The sequence below is a fragment of the Limanda limanda genome, chromosome 15 (assembly GCF_963576545.1).
Source record: "Limanda limanda chromosome 15, fLimLim1.1, whole genome shotgun sequence".
Lineage (NCBI taxonomy): Eukaryota > Metazoa > Chordata > Actinopteri > Pleuronectiformes > Pleuronectidae > Limanda > Limanda limanda.
Window position 1 is genome coordinate 1962501 of NC_083650.1, and position 27712 is coordinate 1990212.

Sequence of the window (27712 nt, forward strand, 5' to 3'; positions counted from 1 at the left end):
AGAAAACATCAATCTCCTGTTCAGAGGAGAAAACACAGTGTAGCAGGATGTGGCGTCTCCACACCTGGAGTCAGTCGCCGGCCCAGTTGTGTGTTTGTGAATCATATTTATTCTCTTTTGGAGCGTCCCCCTCCTTTCGATGGTCCGGTTGATCGATACCCACCAGTACCACAACCGGCTCGTCTCCAGCTGAGTGTGAAGAGTTCCTTTCCGTCTTTATTAAGAGGATAAATAACATAAAGAGGAGACACCCCCCCCCCCCCCCCGTTCTCACTTGGGAGCACTGAGTTGTTGTTTCTCCACAGAAACAACTATAAACAGCGTTTCTTCCTGACGTGTGCCTGACCTCTTTAAGATGGCATGCATTCTCCTGGAAGGGCCCACGCTGGATCCAGCTGACACACACAACTATCTCCAAGTTGACATTTCTGTCATAGAGAGGGTTGTTTTGATGTAGATCCTGGAAACGCCAGCGGACAATCAAAGCCTAGAAAAGATCTCCAGTGGGGGTTGTGTGGATGCAGTGACACGGTATGGACGCAGCTTCTCCCTCATGTGACACATGAGTTATCTCTGCCTGCGGACGCTGTACACTGATACTGTAACGCAGAGAACACAATTCTCATTGAGACATCAAGAGTTGCAGCGGTTCTCCTCTTTCCCCCGGTGGAGCTGCCCTGGATCGGCTCTGTGATCGTGTTACTCATGCTTCCCCCTGAACATGCAACACAAACAAGTATCGTGCACAGTAACATTCCGCTCTGGATAACAAGTCACTGGTAAGAAAGGAGGTTTTTATCCAGGAGCGGTTGAAGGGATTCCTGGGACGAAGGGGATCTGAGGGGCCCAACATTGAGCCAAACCTTCTTATACAGGAGGCTGTTTTTCAGGGGGTTCTGACCCCGGTGGTTTTGCCGTCTCCTGTACACAGCCGATCATAGGATTTAAGGGGTTTTCAAATAATTGACGTTGCTGCAGATTAATTTATCATCAGTTCTTGGGGCCCCAGGTAACCGCCTGCTTTGGTCCAGAGAAAGTACAGATACAGGCCAAAATCCAATGTTAAGGCCCGACATTGGATTGACACTTATCTTCTTATCCCTGAAATAAAAATGAAACCGCAAGAAACCAGACTTTTTAAACAATTAAGATCCAATAGATATTATAATAATAATAGTATTGGAAAGCGCCCTATTTCCCAATGTTAAAGAGAATTAGCTCCATGATCCTGATCCACACCAAACTCCAAAGGCCTCTTCCCTGACCCACACTGCATCTGTCCATCGGGTATCATGAAAAACAATTCAGTCGTTTACAGACAAACAAACCAGAGGTGAAAACATAACCACCTCGACAGAGGAAAATATCCAAATCTTGTTTTTAAACTATCACGTCTCTGAGATGCTCAGTTTATACAACCCAGGAGTTTACATTTGTATATGATCACACCTTCGCTATAACTTTCTATTTTCCTCAGTCTCACAATTGAAGTTTATCAGAGGTCGTGTCCTATCACCTCAGGTTTAGCCTCGCTGTTCTGGCTGCCCATCAAGTTTAGAATACATTTTAAAGTTTTATTAATTACCAACACAAGGCCTGGACCCTGAAGATAATGAGCTCTTAACCCCTCGCAGCCCAGCGGCTCCTCTGAGATGAGCTGATCAAACACTTTTTCTCTGTCCCAGCCACCAAACTGCAAACCCTATGGTGACCAGTGCGTTTCCAGTTAGAGCCCCTCATATAACGGAACAGCCGTCCGCTCAGTGTGACATCGGCAGACTCCACTTCTGCTTTTAAGTGCCTCCTTAAAATTAAAAGTAACCTTTACAAAATGCCCAAAACTTTACTGTGTTTTCCTTCTCGATTATCGCCGCACTTCAGTATTTGCTCTTTAAGTTTCACTGGGTTTTCGTGAACTTATAATATCTCTACAAAGCAAAACTGTGTTTGTGTCTGTTTAATTTCTCTATTTTCATGGTCACTATTATGTATTTTGCATTTTTATCTGTTGAAAATACAAGGGTTTATTCACACCTTTAATATGCAGTCAAGTTTCATATTTGAATCTTTATGTAAAAGCACTTGCATCTTATTTCTTACAAATTATTGACATTTGCTTTTATTCATTCAATCCTCTTTATTTATGTGAATTTTTATTAACTTTTTACTTTTCTCTGTTTGTGTCTGATTTTTTTATTCTCATGTTTTTATGAAAATGCACAACATTGTTCATAGAAATGCTATTTAATAAAGATTATAATATTAATATTCGTCTAAAGGTGTGGTTATTTACCTGCTTTATATGAAACTCTAGTGGCCAAACTTCTTATTTTCTCGTCTTATATTATTGACTATACTTATATTTGTAATGTTTACACTCGATTGTATATCAGTGTGATATATGCTCTTGTGCTCCTCTTACAGTGAGCCCTCATGGCTAATAATTTTTAGTTATTGGTAGTTTTTTATTTCCATATATCATTTGACTAAGAAACACTTTTATTTGAGCTCTATAGTAAATTATTTGACATTGAAAAATATAAATAAAGACGATTTTATTATCATTTTTAAGAGAAAGAGGGGAAAATACGTCTAATGCTACAAAAACCTTAAACTCAAGTTCTCCAAAACAAAACCTGACAAGCAAATCTACATAAAGTACATTAATTATTACACAACCAAAGTGTTTTTCCATCCGCTTCACCAAGTACCGGCTGTCAACGGATTAAATAAAGAGAGTAAATATGCTAAAGATGTAAATATTGGCCCGAAGTGATTGTGGTTTTACAAGACTACACACTATAATCTGTTATATATGACAACACGTGTGTTGGTCTGAGTTGTAAACGGGACCAGTGCACCCACCAACTCACAGGCCTTTGTAACTGGAGACCTTTTGTGACAGTGGTTTAAAGCACAGATGTCAACAATAAAACTGTGGCTGAATTCCATTTCCCTGGTTTCACTGTCCTGCTGTTGTTCATGTGGCCTCAGTGTCAGGGACATTGTCACAGCTGACTGGGACACATGAGCACAGCCATTGCCAAGTCTAAACAGTGTGTGTGTGTCTGTGTGTGTGTGTGCAGATGTTTGTGTGTCATCTTGTTGTCGTGATATAAAACCTCACACAGTCTCAGCTGCTGTTACACTTCACGTCACGGATCCACAAGTGGCCCTGCAGCTGATGAGGCCTCTTCTTTATAAAATGGTCTCCACAGCTTGAAGCAGGGGACGTGATTGGACGTTGTCCCCTCACCACACACATGCACACTGAAGCCTGTCATCATGGCGGAAATGTGTAATTGATAAAATTTCAAATGGCTGCACTCTGCAGAGTGGTTTTGTATCTGGTTTCGTCTCGTAAATTCCGGTGATATGACAGTAAACTGGACGCTGGGCTGTGGAACATTTCTGTGCAACACTGAATACGCGTGTTTGCACTGAACCAGTCGATGCACAAACCAGATGTGAGCCTGCGATGTGCATTTCAGCTTTATTTATACACGACACAAGCTATTAGAGATGCATTGGAATCTTTAGATAAGCAGCAGCGGGAAGTGGTTACAGGAGAAATGAGTACAGGCCTCCAGCAATATGAATACCACGGCTGGATGTGGGTGTTTTACTGTTTAATAAACTGTAAATAATAATCTCCAGCGCCCTATGAACAGCAGAGAGATGGATGATACTGGGACTTAATGGAAAGGTCCTCCTGGTTTTCATCTGGTGATATTCTGAACATGTTGGGATTTTAATTAGGTCTCTGCTGCAGCTCCTCTGGTGTTTTACATCCCACAACAACACAAGTGACGGCCTCCACTGACTGTAGGCCTCCTCTTCCTCCTCCTCCTCCTCTTCCTCCTCTTCCTCCTCCTCCTCCTCCTCTTCCTCAGCGCGTAAGCCATGTAAAGCGCACATTTTTGAGCTGAAGGTTTTTTATCAGGTTACACATGTTTTATTAAATATTATCTCACTAGAATTAGACTAAACACACTCAGGACTCTGCTGTAAGAAGGAAAGTGTTTCTGTGCTTTTTACGTTGTGTGGATTTGTGAATTTGTGGATTTGTGAGTGAAGGTGCCTCGGGCCTTCTCCTGCATGTTTCCAACTTTTAACTCGTTTTAGTGTTTGATTTAAATCCAGGAACAAACCGGATTCACATCGGATTTGCAATTTATTGCGATCTTATATATTTCGAAATGTGAAACGAAACACAGAGTTTAGGATTCACTTTCAAACCGCTGACGATATTAATGACGCAGGGCCTGAAGCAGCAGCGTGTTTTAATACTAAGAAATAGATCGTTTTATTATTGCACTGACTAAAATGCAGAAATAATGATAACAATTAATTTATTCATATATATTTTCCAAGCTCAATGTGAAGTGCTTTCCACTATAACATAATAATAATAATGACTATTATTATAACTAGAAGTAGAAGTAGTAGTAGTAGGACTATTTTCAGGATCATCAGAGAAATCAACAATACCGCCGTTCGCTATTTTCTTAAAAGGAGTTTCCTAATTTAAATAAATTCAAACATAGTGAATATCGGTGTAAAAACCTGGCCAAGCTTATTTAGGGCTTGCAGCAATTCACTACTTAATATAAATCTTCATAATGATGTTAATATTTACGGCAGTAATTTGAATGACATGTTTTTAAACCAAACTAATCTGCGTTTAGAGAACACGAGACATGTTATACATTAAAATTCGACGCATTTAAAGAGAACAGCGAGAACTTAATGAAAAACAATTCCTCGTGAATGGGAAGAATCAAAACGCACAGAGAGCAAAGTAAGAACATATTAATAAATTAATACAAATGAAGGCATGAATAATGTAATAGCGAAATAAACCTTTTAATAAACGGTTGGATGAAGCAGAGTATCAGAAGGTTTTACCTTGTTGGATGGAGGAGAGACTGAGCGACCAGGGCCCGTGGAGCCGAGAGTCCACATGGACGTGGACATGTGTCCTCACGCAGGTGTCTCTCACTTTTTGGACAGACACACACTGACTGTCAAGTCCAATAAACTGCGTGTCAGCCCATGTGCCGTCCATCAAATGCCAGCCAGCAAATGGTGGCACGCAGGCCTTTCACTGGATCACACAGGGAGACAATAATACTATATATAACTGTGTGTTTGTGTAATTGTTTTTACCATATTAAATTATATTACACTATAATACACTTTGCTGTATTTTACAGGTTAGATGAAGTAAGACTGTATAAGTAACTTCATACTGATTCCATCACATTTCTCAGGGGATCTGAGATATTAATCTGCGCAAACGTCCTGATATAGGAAGTTTATTTTAGATCTGCTCCGAGCAGCGCGAGGCTCCTGGAAAACTGCTGATCGACCAACACGATGCGAGCTGTCTAATGAAACCTCCGTGTTATCACAAGTAAGTAGGTTACATGGGCCAAATAAGCTAAACGCCTAATTACAATATCTAAACAGATTTAAATATAGTTCACGCACACTTGTTTCCCCAAATAAGAGTTCATATTTTGTTTTATTTGGACATGACGTGATCACTGGTTGGTGTTGTCCACGTCCATTTGTTTAGCGCGTGTGTGTGTGTGTGTGCGTGCATATCTGTGAGTGTGTGTTTGGTGAGTGAGGAAGAGGAGGTTCGTCCCTGCTGTTCATTTTCCTTCTGAGTGTTTAATTTATTACGGGTTAATGAATCGGAAATAACATCAGCATCTGGATTACTCATCAGCTATCATATACACATCAACAGCACGTCGTGTATCTGTGTGTGCATGTGTGTGTGTCTGTGTGAGCGTGTGTGTGTAAAAGAGGGAGAGAAGAGAGAGAGAGTTTTATTGGGCCCATAACTCTCGGGGCTCCAGAGGAAGCTGTGAGCATTAAAGCCGAAGGCCAGATCTGTGCACTCCGCAGCAGCTAATCAGAAACAGCTCAGAAGGGACCAGAGCAAATGCTGCTGAATATTAGTGAGATGCTCCAGCGTCACAACATCTTCTGTGATGTGATAACAGAGGAGCCACTGTGGGGAAATATACTGTGTGTGTCTGTGTCTGTCTGTGTGTGTGTGTGTGTGTGTGAGAGCCAGTCTCCTTTGGAATAAATGAGTTAGATACCAAATAAAACACAACAATAGTGTGAATGTATGTCTGAGGTTCTGCATGACTCACTGGTGCTCCATTCCCAAAATAAGCGATTTCAACTTGTAAAGAAAATTCAAAACAATACAAAGGATACAAAGGAATTCTGTTAGAATTTATGATTATGATGAGATTAAATGCTATCTGATAGTAAATGTTGTGGGGCTGGGACCAGTAACATGATTTGATATCATTACTGACAACTCAGTGAAATAAACCGGTCCTTGTTCGCGTCACACACACACACACACACACACACACACACACACACACACACACACACACACACACACACACACAAACACACACACACGCACACACACACACACGCACACACGCACACACACACACACGCACACACACACACACGCGCACCGAACTAAATGCAGTGGAGTCCCATTAAATAATGAAACGGCGACATCTAGTGGTTAAATGTAAAAAGCACGAAGTTGTATTTCATTTGTGTGTTTTTTCTTTATTTATACTTTGTTTCAATGAACATTAATGCGGTGGTGTTATGTTGCTTTGTGTGTGTTTTATTTGAAGTCGTAAACTTTATTTCCACGTCTTATATGTAAAGCATGAATAACTTTGCTTTTGAAAGGTGCTGAAGAAAAAACTCCGTATTCTCAAATTCAAATATCGTCACATTTGTTTCTTATAACTATTTGCGTTTGTACTATTATATATTATGATTGTTTGCCAGATAGCAACGTGAATCTACTAAATCAAAACCCATAAAACCACAATACCATGCCTATTACTACAGTAACTATGGTTACCAAGCAAAAATAACATTTCTTTTACACCAATAATCTATTTGATAAAGTCACAACGACATTAAATCTTTGGAAAAACCACAGACTGTAAAGATGTTATCAAAACAAAAAAGGACTACTTAGAAAAAAAAGACTACAACGCGAAGGACTCTGGGAAATAAAATGGTCCACCGCCGCTCTCGGATGACGCCAACACCAGGTGACGTCATCAGTCCGCGCAGAACTGGTCCCCTGGCAGCTGAGATGTCAGATCATCAGATGTTAGCTTGTTTCGGCTAACACCTGAAGTGTGAGTGACCGGGAATAACAGAAACACGCAGAACACCGCAGAATGTAAGTGTTTATTTAGCTTACGTGCTAATTACAAAATGCTAACAGAACAGAAAGAGAGAAACATCAGAAACGTCATCGTGTTAGCGTCGCTTCCTGCTGCTCTGTTGTTGTTAGCTAACTGGATTAGCACTTTGTTTAACTCTTGTTTAAAATCGCAACAAACTTGTTTTAATGTCTGAAGCTTCATCTTCTGACACAGAAATATTCTAATGTTGATCTCAGCTGTGTCAAACGTGCTGTGTTGTGATGCTAACTTTAGCTGCTAGCTCTGTTAGATGCTAACACCAAAGATTCCCTATTTACTGGAGACTGTTTGAAAGTTACACGTATTGGGAGCATATACACTGAAACCACAACTTTCAACACAAACTTAATGTTCACATATTTTATTTAACATTTATGTTGGTATGCAGTGGGAGCTGGAAACGATCCCATGTTATATTGATGCTGTTCTTGTCTCTCTCTCTTCCTGCTTCCTGCTTCTTTATAATACTCCACTGTATTAACAGCAGTGACATCACAACTATCATATTTGGCCTTTAATAAACCACGAGCACTGTGACCAAGAGAGTTTAAAGCACTACAAAGGAGGAAAACACATAATGCAAATAGAGAAAAACAACTTCATCAATATCTTACCGACGAGTAGCAAAGTTAAATGTCTTCATACATGAAAGTGTTCAAGGGACTTAGGTCATATCTAGTCTAAAGGTGAACCCGCCCTGAATGTCCTTGTATCTAGTGACTAGGTTTGACCTTTATCCAGCGACCTTTATCTGTATGAACTGTGTCCTATGTCAGTTATTAGGTCAAAGAGTTGCCTCCCAGCATGTGGGTTTTAGTTCAGTCGAGTAAAGGAGGAATATCTTCTCTCTTAAGGCACAGCAACAACAGCAGCCTTTGTATCCAGTTGTTCTATAGGCCGCTTTTTTAATCCTGTGATTATATAAGTCTTGTGTACATGTTACTTACAGCCCGTGTTGTGTAACCGTAATTATGTGCTTTGGTTTGGTTTTATGGTTCCGCAGTGAACCAGAGGAAGCAAAGCAGCGACGTGCTGTGATCTGCAGACATGGGGGCTCTGATATCCCGCTGGAAGGTGAGTGGATCAGAGAAAAGAGAAATAACAAAACTAATACATGTGTCATAAAATCTTAAATGTTTTTCTTGTAACCTGCAAAGACAACCAGATTATTTTCTTCTACAGTCTCAAACCTGTTTCTGAGCTTTTCAAAGCAGAGTTTTTAATTAGTTCACATTAACTGATTAATGTATTTCGAGGATTCTTTGGAGGGTGAGTCATCAACTCACCGAACCCTGTGACCGAGCTGGAGGAAATTCATCAGCTATTTTTAGACATACTGGAGAAGTCAAAGGGAAAGAGAAGGCTCCTGAGAGAGAGAGAGAGAGAGAGAGAGAGAGAGAGAGAGAGAGAGAAGACGGCAAGCAACAGAAAGTTTAAAGTGTAAATCTTGTATCTAGGAGAGAGATTGGGGTATAAACAGAGATACACACATGTACGGTTGTATTGAAATGTGACACATGTTGCTGAGATATTTCAGTGAACTGAACCCTTGATAAGTCACCAGTTAAGCATGTGTTCACAGACAGATCTGTCAGCTCTGAATCTGTGTCACGATAGGGAAATTATCCAGAGGGGCTGAATGTGAGAATGTAAATGTCAGAGTCAACGAGGCGCTACCCCTGACCTGAAGGCTCCACACATTTCCTTTTTTTTTTTTTTTTAATATTTTTATTAGAAGGTATGGCACAGTAGAACAGGAAGCAATGTCAAATTTACATTAGGTATCACAAAATCACAGTCTGACAATTAACAATATATAGAGACATTGACACCATAAAAACACTGTGCATCACGATGGATTAAGAGTGGGGTATACAGTCTTCCTCCTAGGATGTTTTTCTTATTTTATGGACCACATGAACGTGGTCATACGAACAATACATTACACAACTCAATGAAAATAATAATAATAATGAAAGATAGATAACTGTAAATTCTATTAAGTAATAATTAAGGATTAAAGCTGCACAGTATTAATAAATTAAAGGGAAAACAAAAAACAAAAGAAAACACACACAAAAAAAAAAAAGAATAAGTAAATGAATGAATAAAAAGGAAGAAGAAAGAGAGAAAAGAGAGAGAGAGAGGGGGGGTCCGTCAATCAGGGGGCAGAGACTGGAGAGAGTGAAAGAATGTAAGAAAGGGAAGCCACTTACTATAAAATTTGTTAGAGCTACCTTTCACAGAATATCTAATCTTTTCCAGTTTTAGGAAAGACATGGTGTCGTTGAGCCACTGAGTGCTGGAGGGAGCTTTAGTTGACTTCCAGTTGAGAAGAAGGTGGCGTCTTGCCAGTAAAGAAGTGAAAGCTAAAATGTCTAATTGATTAGAGGTAAACCGGTTATGGTTCTCTGGGAGCCCAAATATGGCAACATGGGGGGGAGACTTTTATAATCACTGAAAGTATTTTTGACATGGTATCAAAATAGTTCAGCCAAAAGCAAGAGAGTAGCGGACAAGAGTAGAACATATGGGTTAAATTGCAGGATGAAGCATGACATTTGTCGCATTTGTCAGTGATACTGGGGTAGATTTGCGACAATCGCGCTTTAGAAAAGTGGACTCTAAACAGAACTTTAAATTGTACAAGTGTGAGACGAGCGCAGTATGAACTTGTATGAATTTTCTTAAGAGCGGTGTCCCACCAGTCATCCTCCAAATTTAGATCCAGTTCATCTTCCCAGGCAGCCCTAACTTTAGTAATTGGAGAGCAATCAAAAGACAGAAGTTCATTATGAACTTTAGAGATGAGGGATTTTTGAAGTGGATCGTGGTTTAAAAGCAACTCCCATTGTAGGGTCGGCGGCGAGGAGGGAAAAAATGGAAACAAAGCTTTAGCGCATTGTCTAATTTGAAAGTAATGAAATAGATGAGAAGTTGGGAGATGAAATTCTCCTGAGAGATTTGTAAAGCTGCGAGAAATACCATCTTTGTAAAGATCTTTAAAACATTTCAGGCCTCTATTATGCCATGTGAGAAAGGTTGAATCTGTAAGTGGAGGTCGAAATAAATGATTGTTCAGTAAAGGAGCTAAAGTAGATGTTGATTTAAATTTGAAGTGTTTCCTAAACTGATACCAAATTTTAAGTGTGGAGTGAACCACTTGATTATTTGTGAAGCCTGAGAGGTTGGATGGAATAGAAGAGGTAAGTAGAGCAGGTAAGGAGGATGAAACACATGACTGTGCCTCTAGGTGGCACCATGGCAGATTCACTGACTTGAACCAAAATGAAATTTTTTGAATGTGTGTCGCCCAATAATACTGTTGAAAATTCGGAAGTGCTAATCCGCCATTGAATTTACATCTCTGAAGTGTGGATTTGCGGATCCTAGGAGCCTTTCCACACCACAAGAAGTCAGAAAAAGTCTGATCGATTGTTTTAAAAAACTGCTTTGGCAGGAAAAGTGGGAGACAATGGAACAAAAAAAGAAATTTGGGCAGAATATTCATTTTAAACGCGTTAATTCTTCCAATTAACGAGAGAGGCAAGCTCTTCCATCTTTGGAGGTCAGACTTAATTTTAGACATTAAAGGTGAGAAATTAGCAGAAAAAAGAGAGTTTAACGTTCTGGTTACGTTGATCCCGAGATACTTAAAGCCAGAAAGGCTCATTTTGAAAGGGACATCTGATTGTGTGAGCCGTAATGCTGAAGCATTGACAGGATAGCATTCGCTTTTAGAAGTATTCACTTTATAGCCTGAGAAAGAACCAAATCTCTGGAAAGCAGATAAGATTGTGGGAATCGAAAGGACAGGATCTGAGACATACAACAATAAGTCATCAGCATAAAGTGACAATTTAAATTCTGTGCCCAATCGTGAGATCCCAGTAAAAGTGGAGGAGGACCTCAGAAAGATTGACAGGGGCTCTATAGCTAGCGCAAACAATAGAGGAGATAGGGGACACCCCTGTCTGGTGCCACGGGTTAGAGTAAAAAAATTGGACTGAATGCCATTAGTGGAAATGTTTGCTTGTGGTGATGTGTAAAGGAGACGTATCCACGAAATGAACCCATTACCCAGTCCAAACTTCTTTAGTACAGTAAATAAATAGTCCCATTCAATCCTATCGAATGCTTTTTCAGCATCGACCGAGATCACTACCTCAGGTGTTGTTGTGGCAGTTTTAGAATAAATAATATTTAGGAGTGTTCGGACGTTAAAGAATAACTGTCGCACCTTAACAAATCCGGTTTGCTCATGTGAGACAATAGTTGGTACAATGTTCTCCAGGCGATAGGCCAAAGCTTTAGCAAGAATCTTAGCATCTACATTTATCAATGAAAGAGGTCTGTATGAGCCGCAGAGATTCGGATCTTTCTCTTTTTTTAAGAGGAGACTTATGGAGGCTTGCCTTAAGGTGGGAGGGAGAGTGCAATGTTCAAGTGATTCCTTATAAACAGCATGTAGCAAAGGGGACAATTTATCCTGAAATCTCTTAAAAAATTCCACTGGAAATCCATCAGGGCCAGGAGCCTTGTTATTTTGCATACCTCTCGCAGCGAAAGTGATTTCTTCTACTGTTAATGGTGAGTCAAGTTCTTTTGCAGCATCTGGGCTTATCACAGGGAAGATGAGGCTATCTAGGAATAAATTCAATTCAGTGGTGTCAGGTGGAGATTCAGACTTATATAAAGAGGTATAGAATGAGTGAAAGACCGAATTAATGGTGGTGGGGTCCTTATGCAATGAGCCAGATGAATCTTTTATTTGAGGGATCATACGTGAAGCAGCTTGGCGGCGTAGTTGATGAGCTAGAAGACGACTTGCCTTGTCACCATGTTCATAATATGTGGAGTGTGATCGTAAAATAAGTCGCTCTGCATCACTAGTGGTGATGAGATCAAATTCTGTAAATCGACACGCTGTTTAAGTAAACTGGGAGAGGAGCAAGTAGCGAGTTGTTGGTCCAATTTGGTGATATTGATAGAGATTTCTTGCAATTTGGCTTTGCGGGACTTATTTAAGTGGGCAGAGTAAGAAATAATTTGTCCCCTCAAGTATGCTTTTAATGATTCCCATAGCAGTGAACATGAAACTGGTTCCATATCATTTTGATTTAGAGAGATATAATCATCTATTTTAGTTGTAATAAATTTGGTGAACTTATCATCTGAGAGAAGTAATGTATTAAACCTCCAAGGTGTCGAGTACCGGGGTTGTGAAGAGAACTGAATATCTAAAGAAAGAGGGGCATGGTCAGAAATAACAATAGGATGATAATTAACAGACAGTACTTTGGGAATAAGTTTAGCATCAATAAAATAATAATCAATCCGAGAGAAAGATTGATGCATCTGAGAAAAGAAGGAATATTCCTTGTTATGAGGGTTATTAAATCTCCAAGGATCAGTGCAACTGTTCCTGGACACAAAATCTGAAAGTGACCTCGCCATTGAAGAAGGAGTCAGAGTACGTGGGTTGGAGCGGTCTAAGTTGGGATCAATTACACAGTTCATGTCCCCGCCAATTATGAGGAGGCTGTTGTTCAATGAGGGAAGACGTTCAAATAGCTTATTCATAAAGTGTGGATCATCGAAATTGGGGGCATATATGTTAACTAATAAAATGGGAATATGGAATAACGTACCTGCAACAATTAAGGATCTGCCGTTTTTGTCTGATATCACCTTAGAAGCTGAAAACTGAATTGACTTACCAATTAAAATAGCGACCCCTCTGGCCTTAGAGTTGAAATTAGAGTGAAACACCTCAGAAACCCAGGGACATTTAAGTCTGACCTGATCTTTAGCACGCATGTGGGTTTCCTGCAGGAACACTAAGTCCGCTTTAAGACGTTTCAAATGGGCAAATATCTTTGATCTCTTAATTGGACTCCCCATACCTTTAATATTCCAGCTCAAGAGTCTCACAGAGGATCCAGTGAGTGGGACATCAGAAGTATTAGTATTGGTGGCCATATGTTAAATCCCTAGAGATAGAAATAGACTGAATGCGGATCCCCAAGGAAGGAAGAAGAAGAAAAAGGGAGAAGAAGAGAAAGAAAAAAGAAAGAAAAAACACACAAAAACACAAAAAAACCAAAACACACACATTGAACCACCCCCACACACCCCAATTGCACTTACAACGTCCCCATCCCCAAACGATGGAGAACCCAGTGCTAACTCCACAAGGAGTCAGATCCCTAAAGCGAACACTTTCGGCTTTTTGCATAACTATCAAGCTTCGGGTTAAGCTCCTGCAAGTCTAGCAACATTTGACAAGAAGGTACAGCCAATCAAGACCAAGTTAAACTGAAAACCACATACTGTGTGTTTATGAAAATAAGAGGAAACAGATTAACTGAAAAAAGTAATAAATGTCAATATGAACTGTCACTGCTTCCTCACCGGTGTGTATCACCTCACGGATCTCTTACAAGTTGAGCGACCTGATGAATGCGCTGGCCTCCTCCGCCGAATCAAACCTCTTCTCTGCACCGTTGTGTGTGATCCGGAGCCGCGCCGGGTAGAGCTGACCGTAGCGGATCCCTGGTATCTCCCGGAGCCGGCGACGAACATCATTAAAGGCGGCTCGGGCACGAGCCGTCTTCGGGGTGTGATCGGGAAAGACGGAGAAACTCAGCTCTCCAACCTTGATCCGCTGCTGGGTTCTGGCTCGGCGCAATATGTCCACACAGTCTGTATGATAGTGAAGACGAGCGATTATGGGTCGAGGGCGCTCTCCCGGCTTCGGCTTTGGCTGGAGGGTACGATGTGCGCGGTCCACGAGCGGCTCTTTCTCCAGCTCAAAAGCCTCCTTGAGCAGAGAGGAAACATCCGCAGCAGCAGAAAAGTTGGAAAAATCTTCGGGAATTCCCACTAACCGTATGTTATTACGCCGGGATCTCGCCTCCAGATCTTCGCATTTATTGTCCAGTCTTGTCAGCTCAGTTGTCAGGTGCACCACTTTAGCCTGTATGGTAGCAATGTCATCGGTGCAGGAGGAGAGCGATGTTTCCATTTCACCTACGGTGTTCTTCAGAGTGCGCACCTCAGACTGGATGTTTGCAATGCTGCTGGATAACTCCGATTTCACTGCCTGTAGTTCAGTCTTGATGCTTGACAAGGTCTCGGCCGAGGCAGCCTGAAGTTCAGCTCTGAAAATAACTGCCATTTCAACACGGAGTCACGATAGCAGTTCGGCCTTGAAGTCGTGTGATGGAGCCCCACCTGTAGCCTCGACCAGGCAGGAGGGGGGATCACTACGAGGCGGGGATGCAGTGTGTGAAGCAGGCCGCGGCGGTTGTACATGTGGTTTGGCTTTTTGAGGCATTTTGGTCGGCAAAAAGACGGCGTTAAATTTAGATTATGGAGGTGGGGAAAACACACATCGAAGAAAGATGGAAAAGGTGTACCTAAAATAGTTTTTTAAAAAGTTGTTGCAGGAGCTCTGAGAAACACGTCCTACTCCATTAGCTGCAACACCGGAAGTTCCGCTCCACACATTTCCTGTTGTTATCAAAGCTTTTGACCGGGATAATCTCCTGCTGCATTCTTCACATGTTAAAGCCAAACGATCAAACCCAATGTTCTGTACATTTGCTTGAGTTCATGTCTGAAATTGTCTGAAAGCTTTAGAGACCCAGTGTTACTTCTTCTGAATGAACCTAATGATGATTCTCTGATCTTTATCCTTGATTTAGGCAAAGCCGACCACAGTGGAGCAGCTCGAGAGCATAGACAAGGTACTGATACCACAGAAACGTTGTGCCGGCAAGTCCAGTTTCCCAATAAGCTTTTTCATAACGGACCTTTAACCTTCTTGTATCCTCCTGTAGGAGATCCAAGAGCTGGAGGAGTTTAGAACCAAAAACCAACGGCTGCAAAAGGTAAAGTTGCCAAAACTTTAGCAACATGCAGCGATGTTCTTAAATTACTGTTTCTTTTGCCTCACCGCTGTGTTTGTGTGTCTGTGTGTCTGTGTGTTTGTGTGTTTGTGTCTGCAGCTGTGGATCGGGCGGCTGCTTTTCTACTCGTCAGTCCTCTACCTGTTTACCTCTCTGGTTGTTTACCTTCTGTACCTGCCTGAACAATGGCTGCAGAGACTGGCCATGGCCCTGCCCTTCTTCTTATACCCTGTGCTGTGAGTCCCCACATTGTTTTTAATGCCCTTTGTTATTTCCTACGTGGTAAACAGAACAGAACCTAAGAAGTGTCCTCTGGAAACATTGTCCAACATTTTCCTTGAATGCACTTTGCCTCTCTTCTTTCTTTCCTCTCAACAGAGTTTGGCTCATCAGGAAATTATTGATTTTCCTCTTTTGCAAACGCACTGAGAGAAACAGTAAGTTGTCTCTCCGTCATTTGCTCCATCTAGTTAACAGATAATTGTAATTTCATTTTCTCGATTGTAGAAATTACCAATGGCATTTTGACTACATACTTAAAGAATATTTTCTACATGCAGACGGCTGACATGACTTTTTTTATGTTGTAAACAGCAGAAAATAATAAGTGAATACAATCTTAAACTGCAAAAACCCACACCACAAATGTAGCTGTATGATAATATAATAGTACAAATTGATCAGTACACTATGTCAAAAATATGTTTTTCACAATATGTCGTTAATTGATTTAGGATGAAGTGAACTGACTAACTTTATTCATGCTTCTGCTTTTAGATGATAAACTAGAAGACCTAAAGGTTTCCAAGAAAAAGATTGTGAGTGTTGAATCCTTCATTGTTCACATTTCACTGCCTCTCTTCTCCTGTGTGTTTTAATAAAGGTACCACAATTCAGCCTGCATGTTGTAAATAAAGTTTTTGTGGCTTGTGTTTCCAGCTCGAGGACGTGATGGAAACTGAGACGTATAAAAATGCAAAAGTCATCCTGGAGCGCTTTGATCCAGAAGCGAAGAGGAAGGCTGTGAGTGCTGTTTTTTTCTGTGTGTTTCTGTTCCTGTATCTTTGTTTTATCTGACGCTTGTTTGTTGTTGTGTTGCAGGAGCTGGAGTCGACCCCAGTGCGTCCGCAGATGACTCCCAGGCCAGGACAAGGTATGACACACGTCAATATAAAAAGCAGAAAGATAAAGCATCACAGTTTAAGTCTTCTCGGTGCTCTCAGACAGGCCAGAGCTGCACCGAGAGCGGGGCCAGAGTTACAACAAGGGATTTATTGTCACAAGAATGCATCGCAGTTCAAATGAGTTTCTTTCCTCTATGCAGAGATTCGACAAAGAGGCGTGGCAATGAGACCCATGCCAATGGGTAACCCAGGTCTCATGACGATGACGCCCCCACCCGGAGCACGGTCCCCATTGGGACCCGGGGGCACACCTGTGGGTAAGGAAAGACGCAGAAGTAGTGCTGGATCATCACAGATGAACATGAGAGGTTCATATTTCTCGAAGTAACACAAGCAAGATGCTGCTTTCCCATAGGAGTGAAAATGGAGAACGTTAACAGATTTGTCTCCTTCAGCTCTTTTTTACAAAGTCGTTGTCATGTCTGATTCGATAAATCTGTGAATGGAGCCGGTCTTGAGAATTAGCAGCGAGTGAGAGGACGTGTTTGTGTTGAGGACATATGTATCCCTCCTCCTGCTCACTCTACTCTGACAATAGTATTTACAATAGGTGTGAATGTGTCTCACGTGTGTGAAAGGTCAAACACATCTGAAGAGTCAGGTTTGGGCATTCCCCCGAGTTCACATGTGAAACAGCTCCTGTGTTTTGATGAAGATTCCCCAGAGCCAAGCACAGAGTCAAAGGCAGCTGTCATGGACTGTAAATCCAGTTTCCTTTGACTTAGTCCTTTTAGACATTAGTCTGCGTGTCTGTCCTGTGTTGCTGCCCTGACCGAACCTGTCCTTCTCTCAGCTCCAGGAGGACCACCAGAGAGATCTGCTTTGTCTGGCTCAGTCCTGCATGGGGCACTACCAAGGACACCCTGCTCTCCCATCCCGGGTGTAGGTAGGTTCTAAAGCCCCAGAGAGAATCTCATCTCTCCATCCTTGTATGTGTGTGTAGATATTTCCCTTGTATCAGATTGAGACAACACCAGTGACATTGTGTAATATATTGAGGCCAGCAGAGCTCAGGATAGTAAATCAATCAAATTTAAATCTTATCTGAATCACTCACTTTAATCTAATATATTGATTCCTGTGTGTGGTTTCTTCAGGCATGCACCCCCCAGGTCCTCCATTAGCCAGACCGGTTCTACCCAGAGACAGAGGAGCTGTGGATCGAGTCATCGAGTACCTGGTGGGGGACGGACCTCAGAACAGGTGAAGAGCCCTTTTCACGCCTCTGGATAAAATGATGACGCCCAGAAAGTCACAGTTCAACTTCACTGTGACATCACAATGTTCTGCACTGACACATTCCTCACTGTTATTCGATCCTGTGACCCAGGAACAGAAGGAGATATTGTGACCGTATTTCCTTCAACTTGACTGTTTGTAATTCTGCTTTAGATGTAAAGACCTTTGTGTAAGGTCTCATAACCCTTAAATAAATAGTGTCTCTCCCTCCGTTCCTCCTTCTTTCCCACAGATACGCATTGATCTGCCAGCAGTGTTTCTCTCATAATGGCATGGCTTTAAAAGAGGAGTTTGAATACCTGGGTAAGAACTTGAGTCAGAAGTCATAACAAAGCAAACTGGAGATGTTGTTGTTTTCAGGTCTTGGTTATTGTTTTGAATTCTCTCTCTCTCTCTGTCCCTCCAGCATTCCGCTGTGTGTATTGCTACTTCCTGAATCCAGCCAGGAAGACACGTCCTCAGGCTCCGCGGCTTCCAGAGTTCAGCTACGAGAGGAAGCTGCGAGCTGAGACACGCTCCCCTGGACCATCACCTCGTTCTGGGACGGACACAGAGGAGAGTGCGCCCCCCTCTGGAGGTACAAAGAATCACACACACAGATAGAAACACACACAAGCAGTGAGCAAGAATTCACAAAACTGGGTCTCCTCAGGTTTTTTTAAGTTTAAGAAATTACCAATATGTTTGATTTGATGCAGAAAACAACAGTCAGACATCGACTAAAGCTAAATTAGGTCTAAATCTAAGGCAAGAACAGAATTTAGGAAGTTGGTTAAAACTTGAGACCTGAATATTTGAGCTTAACACCTGAGAGACTTGTTGTGAAGAGCTTCTATTTTACTCACTCTATGTCCTAACCTCAGTGTTAAATGCTTCTTTAGCGCAGTTAATCATCTCATTTGTTTGTGTTTGATTCTTTTCCCAACTTTAATGATGCCAACTTTTATTTGATCCCTTTGTAGTCGTTGAGAAAAGAGCAAGCAGAGGTGAGACACCACCAGCTTCACATATCTCCTTCTTTTCAACTTCAAGAAGTAACCGTGTTTTTAGATTTATATTCAGAAGCACAACTAGATTGGTTGTGAAGTTGTGTCTTTATTCTTTTACTAGCCAATGAAATCAGGTGGAAAGTTTGATCCTGTTCTTGCTGTGAGGAGACAACTTATGTGTATAATGTCCTCACAGGTTCAGCTTAGTGTGAAGTAGAAGGAACAACAACTGTTTTCATTCGCTCCACCAGCAGCTCGCAGCCGCTCAGTCATCACATTCTACTTCCACAGCTCATTTCCAGGGCAGCGTTACTGGGAGCACTGGGTTTAACACTGTGATCTTGCCTCTAGCTAAAGCTCCGGCTCCGTGGAATCTGGTCCACAGTTTCCAGATCCAGCCGAGTCCAAAGATCCCTCAGAGCCGACCTCTGCAGAGTCCAGGTTCCCCAGCCCCCCCCCCCCTCCTCTGTGCAATGTTCTGATCTGGCTTAATTTGAACTGATTTGACATGTTTGTTTGGTCCTCAATTAATCATTCCCCCCCTGAAACATGAATCCTGCCTAAACTGGGCTCAAGTCCCTTCACCACAGTCTCCAGTTGATTTTCTGTGATATTTGAGATCCACCTTGAATCGTGTCAGCCAGAGACACCAGCGTCTCTGGCTGAGCTGAAACGATGTGTGTTTGTGTTGAAAATGATCAAATCAACTGCATAAATGAATCAGTGTTGTTGATGGGACAGTTTATGGGAAGTTATTAATGCCTCTTTTCTTTTCTCTACTCACCCCAACACTGTTTAGTCAACATCTTCTTTAACTGACTTTAACCTTAACTCAGGGAATGCTGCTCATTATCTTTGATTTACTGCTGATTTTTACTCCGAACAACCAATCAAATCACAATTATTTCAGATCCTCCGTCTTTCCTCCTTGTTCTCTCTCTTTTCTAGTCCCTATAAATGTCTTATCTACGTGTCTTCTCCTCAGATGAGAAGGAGATGGGAGAAGATGAAGCATCCGCTAAAGAAGAAGCACTGCGTGAGAGCCAATCACAGGAGGAGCTGCATCAGGAGGAGGAAGCCGTTCATGAGGAGGAAGAGGAGGAGGAGGAGGTGGAGGAAATGGAGGCGGCACAGGGGGAAGAGGGGGAATCGAACCCGTGTCACAGCCCCCCCTCTGTGGCAGAATCTCAGCCATCATAGCTGCAGAGTCCAGACAATAACCAGGGGTGTGTGATCCCCTGTTGAGACAAAGGTTGATTGTAGTTTTTATCTTAAGGCTTTTTCTTGATAAAGAAGGTTTCTAGTTTTGCTCAACATTTGGTTACGAGGTGATGAACCGAATTAGTTTTAACATTCACACAGGATTTTATTAGTTGGCTGCTTTAAGATGTGAGATAAAAATGCTTGTTCACAAAGGGTCTGTCTTCAGATGCTCAAATCTAAAGGCCTCACACTTATTTTGGTCGTTTTACTTTTTGTCTCCACTGGTTTGGTTTCTGCATATTTTACAAAGTATTATTGTTTCTTTTCACACGGATCACATGAGTTGTTTTGATGGTTTTGTTGGTGCTTTTGAAGACAAACTTTTAGTAAGCAGAACGTCACTGTTTGTGTTTACACCAGTAAGTGTTTGTTTCCACTCATAGTTTTAGTCTCTCGAACTTTTATCGTAATGCTGAAACACTGAGGAAAACTTTGATTTATTTTTGCGTGTGCTTTTCATGACGTTTGAGCAAATTGTCTCAGACAGGAAGTAAATGGCTATACGAACAAAAACTCCCCCGACCAGAGTTGGTGCATTGAAACAATATTTGCACTCAGATGCTTTGTTGCAGTTTTTGGCCCAAATAATGGAAGAGACAACACTTACATCTCAAGTGAAAGGAAGAAACAAACCAGATAAACCAGAGTCTGGTTGTTGTGTTTTTCTCCGTGTTTACATTCTATTGCTGGATTTTTATAAAAGACCAACGGCAAATGTTTTTGCTGTGCTCCACACAATAACTGAACTCAGATCAGCCCCTGGTGGCAGGAGAGAGGACATGTATCTCGGGTGGAGACGCTTGTACGTTTGGTTTCTCTTCTGATCGCTCGTTGCATCGTCCAGGAGAGAGACATGTCGACTATTCAGGTTTTGAAAATGAACTATTCCACTTTTAGTTTATTCTAATCGATTTTGTAGTTGATTTTCTTTGCGACGGGGACTGAGCTGACTTTTTACCTTGAGGATTTTATTTGGGTTTTTGAGCAACAGTAAAACAGCTGAAAAACACATAAAATTGTCACCACTACTGCTGATTTATCTACGTCTCATTATAATTTTTGCCAAATGCACAGCTGTCTTATATGAATTTGACATAATTTGCACTGAATTTCTCTTTGTATTTATTCGGCCGTATTTTGTTCCGGTTTTTCTCCAATGTTTGAAACATGTCAGATGTATCTAACACAAGTATTTTGGTATCTGCCTGGTTTGGGTTGTGTCACCTCACGTTGCTGATGACAAGTGTGTGTGTTGAAATATTTATTCTTTGTGCGTTCATTAATTTGCTTGTTTTAAATGTGCCATCCGACTGCTGGTGCCTTGGTTGCTGCTCGTATATTCTTTTTCTCACAGTGTAATCTGTCCAATGTCAACATTCAAATAAGAAGCGACGAGAACTAGTGACAACAGTTTATTCTTGTTATTAACGCAACACAATATATTAATTGCTGTCGGGTTTCCACACAGATCAAAGACTGTGGAGGTGACTCACATTTTCCTTCTTTTCATTCTCCGGTTTCTAATTTGGTCACTTTCTCTTTTCCTCGTCTTCGACGCCTCTGACAAAGAGTTAGCCTTTTCTCACAGCTAGCGGCTAACACTGTGTTACTTTGAATAGTTCAAATGTAAATATGTTGTATCACCTGTGTCGTCTCGTCACAAACGCAGGTTTAACAAGCAAAATATTTCTTGTGGGTCAAACAGCTGACACATAGAATTTTCTTTGAGTGTGTTGCTCATTAGTTGTTGATCTCAGCGAACCCTGAATCATTGTGCTCAACTTTGCTGGGACGGCTTGTACGAGCAGAAGGTTTAAATCTAGAGGAGAGACGATGAAGCTCATCCGTCCCCATAGCTGGACATTTAGTTACCTCATTATTTCCCTGCTTGAAGCAGCTGATGTTTCCTGAAGTTGTTGCATCACGGTGCCTGTCCCATGTTACTGATTTGTGTTTAACTGGTACTTCTCTGCCAATGCTGGTTGTCTATTATACGCATGGCACGTCTAATAAAGTTTTTTAAGCAACCAAAGAAGCCAATAGTTGTGTTTTTATGATTCCTAAATGTCGTCCCCGAGTTTATCGATCATGAATAAGTCCAAGCTGTGGATAAAACAACAAGAAACAGTGAAAGGCATCAACTGAATGAGATTTATTTTTCAAGCTATTTCAGATCTAAACAAAGAAATATATTAAAAAAAAGAAACACAACATTACTGGTCACAATCTGGTTCACTTCGTCCTGAGAGATGCAGCAAGAAAAGATGAGACAGAAAACTTGAACTTTAACGCTCGGAGCAGCTTTTGTTCTATAGGTCAACAACGTATGTGTAGTGTGAGTGACCGGGAATAACAGAAACACGCAGAACACCGCAGAATGTAAGTGTTTATTTAGCTTAGCAGTGCTAATTACAACATGTTAACAAAAGAGAAAGAGAGAAACCCCAGAAACTTCATCGTGTCAGCTTCGTTTCCTGCTGCTCTGCAGAGATGGGCAGTATTTCTATTACTTGTATTTGAAATACGTATTTCAATTACTTTGAGTATTTTGTAATTTGTGTTTGATAGGGCCGATAAAAAATCTAACGTAATTTGTAACAAAATACTTTAGAGTTGAGTAATTTTGTATTTAAAATACTCAAGATACTTTCTCCACGAATCCAAAAACAATTCACGAGTTCACCCATTCTTCAAAATGCGCTGGCTACCACCACGATTGTCAGGAGAAAGGAGGCGAATCCACCAGCTTATGCTCCACTCAGCTTAAGATCTTGGCCTGGTGGCAGAAAGTGAAACGGCTTCCTCCAACCTCAAAGATGATGAGGAAGATGACTCCTTTGTTTTCTCAGCTGAAGAAACTCAAGTCCAGGAAAGGCAGGAGATCACAAGCCACAGCAAAGCTGAGTTAGAGACCCTTGGTTTCTGGAGGACACCAGAAAAGACGTGCTTTCTCTTCAGCAGTAACCACTTATCAAGCTCCTTTTTGTTCGATTTAACACAACCCTCCCCTCTTCAGCTCCGGTTAAGAGACTGTTCTCGTTTGCAGGAATAATATTTCATCCGCACAGGAGGCGGTTAACAACAGAAATATTTGAAAAGTGAGTTGTTCTTAAAGGCAACTAAACTGGCTACTCAGTGGTCGGGTCTCAAGAACCAAAATGGAAGGATTATTATGTCATAAGGATGTCAGTGTGAACCTGTATGAGACACTAAACACTGTAATATAGAACTATGTGGCCGACCATGCCACTGGCCAAGGTACAGAAAAAGAGAAGTAAGTAGGCTACTCACTTGATAAGTTACGTGTTCACTTTTATATTGATTTACTTTTTACCTTTTATTTTTATTCATTTTTCTGTGCAGAACTTGATGTACAGTAATTTATTTAGGCTCTTTATCTGTGTACAACTGGTTTTAATTCTATATTTTGCTTTTAAAGTATATATAGGCCTTATGTGTGATGCTATTCATATGTGATGAATAATTTCTTGTTGATACAAAGCCAAAGTTTATGGGCTGTTAAGTCCCAGTAACATAAACACTACCGTTCAAAAGTTTGGGGTCACTTAGAAATTACCTAATTTTTCAGAGAAAAGCAATGTTTCAATGAAGATAACATTAAATTAATCACATATACATTGTACATGTGGTAAATGACTATTCTAGGTGGAAACATCTGTTTTTTAATGTAATATCTACATAGGTGTATAGAGCCCCATTTTCAGCAACCATCACTCCAGTATTCTAATGGTACATTGTGTTTGCTAATCGCCTTAGAAAACTAATGGATGATTAGAAAACCCTTGTGCAATTATGTAGCATAGCTGCAAACTGTTTAGCTGGTGAGAAAAAGCTATAAAACTGGCCTTCCTTTCAGTATCTGGAGCATCACATTTGTGGGTTTGATTATACTCTCAAAATGGCCAGAAAAAGAGAACTTTCATCTGAAACTCGCCAGTCTATTATTGTTCTCAGAAAAATGAAGGCTATTCCATGCAAAAAATTGCGAAGAAACTGAAAATGTCCTACAACGGTGTTACTACTCCCTTCAGAGAACAGCACAAACGGGCTCGAACCAGAGTAGAAAGAGAAGGGGGGGGGGGGGGGGTCTGTAATGGAGTGGCCAGCGCAGTCACCAGATCTCAACCCCATTGAGCTGCTGTGGGAGGAGCTTGACTATATGTCACGCAAGATGTGTCCATCAAGCCAATCCAACTTTTGGGAGGTGCTTCAGGAAGCGTGGGGGGAAATTTCTACAGATTACCTCAACAAATGAACAGCTAGAATGCCAAAGGTCTGCAATGCTGTAATTGCTGCAAATGGAGCATTCTTTGACGAAAGCAAAGTTTGAAGAACAAAATTAATATTTCATATAAAAATCATTATTTCTAACCTTGTCAATGCCTTGAATATATATTCTATTCATTTTGCAACTCATTTGATAAATAAAACTGTGAGTTTTCATGGAAAACACAAAATTATCTGGGTGACCCCAAACTTTTGAACGGTAGTGTTGTCTTTTAATAGCTTTGCTTAGTTACACTGGCATTCTGTGACTGTTCTTCCTTTTTGAGGGGTTCACCAGAGCTTTGTGTACATTATATAGCCCAAACCTGAATGCTCTACTATACCAAATTGTGAGAAAAATGGAAAATCCAGAAAAAGCATTTCCTATATTTTAAATACAAAATACATGTATTGTATTTTGTTACATTTTCTGGCACCAGTATTTTGTATTTTATTTTGATACATTTATTTGAGGGGTATTTTGTATTTTGTATCAAAATACATTTTGATGTATTTTTGCCCATCTCTGCTGCTCTGTTGTTGTTAGCTAACTGGATTAGCACTTTGATTAACTCTGGTTTGAAATCACAGCAAACCTGTTTTAATATCTGGAGCTGATCTTCTGACAGTGAGTTATTCTAATGTTACTTCTCTGTTGCTCTCAGCGGGGGTTAAACATGCTGTGTTGTGATGCTAACTTTAGCTGCTAGCTCTGTTAGCTGCTAACACCAAAGATTCCCTATTTACTGGAGACTGTTTGAAGTTACAGGTATTGGGAGCATTTACACTGAAACCACAACTTTCAAAACAAACTTAATGGTCACATATTTTATTTAACATTTATGTTGGTATGCAGTGGGAGCTGGAAACGATCCCATGGTATATTGATGCTGCTCTTGTGTCTCTCTCTTCCTGCTTCCTTTTCTTTATAATACTCCACTGTATTAAAGTTGCCAAAACATCAGCAACATGAAGTGATGATTTTTTAAATCATCGTTTCTTTGCCTCACCACTGTGTTTGTGTGTTTGTGTCTGCAGCGTTGGATCTTCCGACTGCTTTTGTTCTCATCGGTCTTCTACATATCTACCTCTCTGGGTGTTTACCTCATGTACCTGCCGGGACACTGGCTACAGAGACTGGCCGTGGCCCTGTGCTCCTTGTCATACCCTGTGCTGTGAGTTCCCAAATTGTTTTTAATGCCCTTTGTTATTTCCTAGGTGGTAAACAGAACAGAACCTAAGAAGTGTCATCCAGAAACATTGACCAACATTTTCCTTGATTGCACTTGGCCTCTCTTCTCTCAGCAGAGTTTGGGTCATCAAGGAATAATTGATTTACTTATTTAGCAGACGCAACGAGATAAACAGTAAGTTTTCATTTGCTCCATCTAGTTAACAGATAATTGTATAATAATAATCGTCTCCTCTCACTCCCATTCTTGATAACCCGGACTTCCTGCCAGGCTCAAGGGATCAGGGCTTTAAAGTGTGGAGCACCCAAGGGCTGAAGAAAATAGGTGATCTATTTAAAGGCCAGACTTTACTATCCTTCCAGCAGTTGCAACAACAATTTGGTTTATTCAATCAGGGTGACTTCTACAGATATTTACAAATTAGAGATTTCATAGTTAAAGACACCACACCGCACCAAATCCATACAGTTCAGAATTGTACATCGCACGCATATAACACCTGTTGTCAAGAACAAAATGGATGCTAATATCTCCCCACTCTGCTGGAAATGCAACTCTGAGACTGGTAATTATGTCAACTGCCTCTGGTCATGTGTGAAATTACAAAGCTACTGGTCTAGTATTGTGATTGAACTGACTGTTATCTTTGGTGTCCCAATATGGATGGACCCTATGTGCCTGATACTTGGTCTCCCGGATGGTCGGATCACTGACAGTAAACACAGGAGACTTTTCAATATACTGTCTAGAAAGAGCATTCTACTCTTCTGGAACAAGAATGTTGCTCCAACAAAAAAGTCATGGCACAACATTGTTATGGACTGCATTCCTAGTGAATACATCACGTGCATGCTTCATTACAAAATAGATGCCTTCTATAAGGTCTGGGACCCTTACTTGCAGCATATCGGGCCCACACTGTCATCTTCCTTGCTTCGTGGATTTCCCAGATCAGCCTAGCCTGTCTTTGTGACTTTGTCTTAAGTGGTTACGTGCACCTTGTGGCCTCGCTATGTTTGTATGCTCTGTATTTACTCGTATCTGGACTCTGCCTTGTCTTGATGTGGGGGATTGAGGGGGAGGGGGGGCGGGTTGGAAAATGTGCCCACTGTCATTTATTTTTATTTTCTTAATTATTTTCTATTTACTGTACCCACATGCCCACATTCTGTTGTTTTTTTCCCTTTTCTGTCGTGTCTGAGCAGTTCTGTATCTTTAGTGTTATGAGAAAATGTAATAAAAATATTATTAAAAAAGAACATATTCTAAACATACTGTGAATGTAATGGTGTTAATCCAGTTCAGTGTGTAGTAACTGACTTGTTAACAAGTTCAGACGGATTCTTTCTTACGACCACGTGGTGCAGTTCGTAAATTCCACTTGAGGTAGAAACAGTCTGTAGGTCTGAGAGTCTAGAGAAAGTAAAAAACATGCTTTCTACCAGATTTAAGATGAAGGACCTAGGTAGGTTGAAGTATTTTCTGGGCATGGACTTCAGCCAGTCTGACGGCTGTGTAAAAATGTCACAAAAGAGATGTGTTGAAAAGATACTGGAACGTTTCCACATGCAGGAGTGTAGAATTAGAGAAACACCATGTGACCCAAAGTTAGACTACTCTGAAGATGCGTCTAAAATGTCTGATGTGAAGAAGTACAGGGAGGCTGTCGGCATTCTCATTTACTTGACAACCTTTACACGTCCTGACCTATGTTTCGTGGTGAGCAAGTTATCACAGCATTTTGCTGACCCTACTGAAGAACATTGGGTTACGGTGAAACATGTTTTGCGTTATCTCAGGGGTACTGCAGACAAACAGCTGTTTCAGAAAGAGCAGAGAGTCTAGGCCTACGGGCATATTCCCATGTATCAGATCGAGGCAAAACCAGTGAAATTGTGTAATATATTGAGGCCAGCAGAGCTCAGGATAGTAAATCAGCAAGACCGGTTCTACCCAGAGACAGAGGAGCTGTGGATCGAGTCATCGAGTACCTGGTGACCTCAGAACAGGTGAAGAGCCCTTTTCACGCCTCTGGATAAAATTATGACGTCCAGAAAGTGACTTTCTGGAGTGGCTGCGATTTCAACTTTACTGTGACATCACAATGTTCTGCACTGACACATTCCTCACTGTTATTCGATCCTGTGACCCAGGAACAGAAGGAGATATTGTGACCATATTTCCTTCAACTTGACTGTTTGTAATTTTGCTTTAGATGTAGAGACCTTTGTGTAAGGTCTCATAACCCTTAAATAAATACTGTCTCTCCCTCCATTCCTCCTTCTTTCCCACAGATACGCATTGATCTGCCAGCAGTGTTTCTCTCATAATGGCATGGCTCTGAAAGAGGAGTTTGAATACCTG

The 27712-nt window shown here is 41.1% G+C and overlaps 1 protein-coding gene across 3 annotated transcripts; it reads left to right on the forward strand.

Annotated features, from left to right (window-relative positions):
• The first annotated feature begins 7146 nt into the window (after positions 1–7146).
• On the forward strand, positions 7147–21903 carry lnpk (lunapark, ER junction formation factor). Of its 3 annotated transcripts, XM_061087290.1 has the most exons (17): positions 7147–7255; positions 8284–8354; positions 14990–15031; positions 15125–15175; positions 15293–15429; positions 15572–15630; positions 15971–16011; positions 16133–16216; positions 16295–16346; positions 16518–16634; positions 17171–17263; positions 17475–17580; positions 17849–17919; positions 18023–18193; positions 18579–18602; positions 18957–19046; positions 19591–21903. In XM_061087290.1, exons 2-17 carry the CDS (start codon positions 8328–8330, stop codon positions 19803–19805), a joined length of 1380 nt encoding a protein of 459 aa, XP_060943273.1. In that variant the 5' UTR covers positions 7147–7255; positions 8284–8327; the 3' UTR covers positions 19806–21903. The 3 variants fall into 3 exon arrangements, with proteins under 3 accessions (XP_060943273.1, XP_060943275.1, XP_060943276.1); XM_061087292.1 differs by lacking the exon at positions 18579–18602; XM_061087293.1 differs by lacking the exons at positions 18579–18602; positions 18957–19046.
• Positions 21904–27712: the final 5809 nt, after the last annotated feature.

What these genes read in the sequence shown, in the direction of transcription:
- lnpk (XM_061087290.1), top strand. Translation starts at nt 8,328, where the DNA reads ATGGGGGCTCTGATATCCCGCTGGAAG. An exon ending in AAAACCAACGGCTGCAAAAG is followed by an intron (nt 15,176 to 15,292) that starts GTAAAGTTGCCA and finishes TTGTGTCTGCAG; the next exon opens with CTGTGGATCGGGCGGCTGCT. An exon ending in ACCCGGGGGCACACCTGTGG is followed by an intron (nt 16,635 to 17,170) that starts GTAAGGAAAGAC and finishes TCCTTCTCTCAG; the next exon opens with CTCCAGGAGGACCACCAGAG.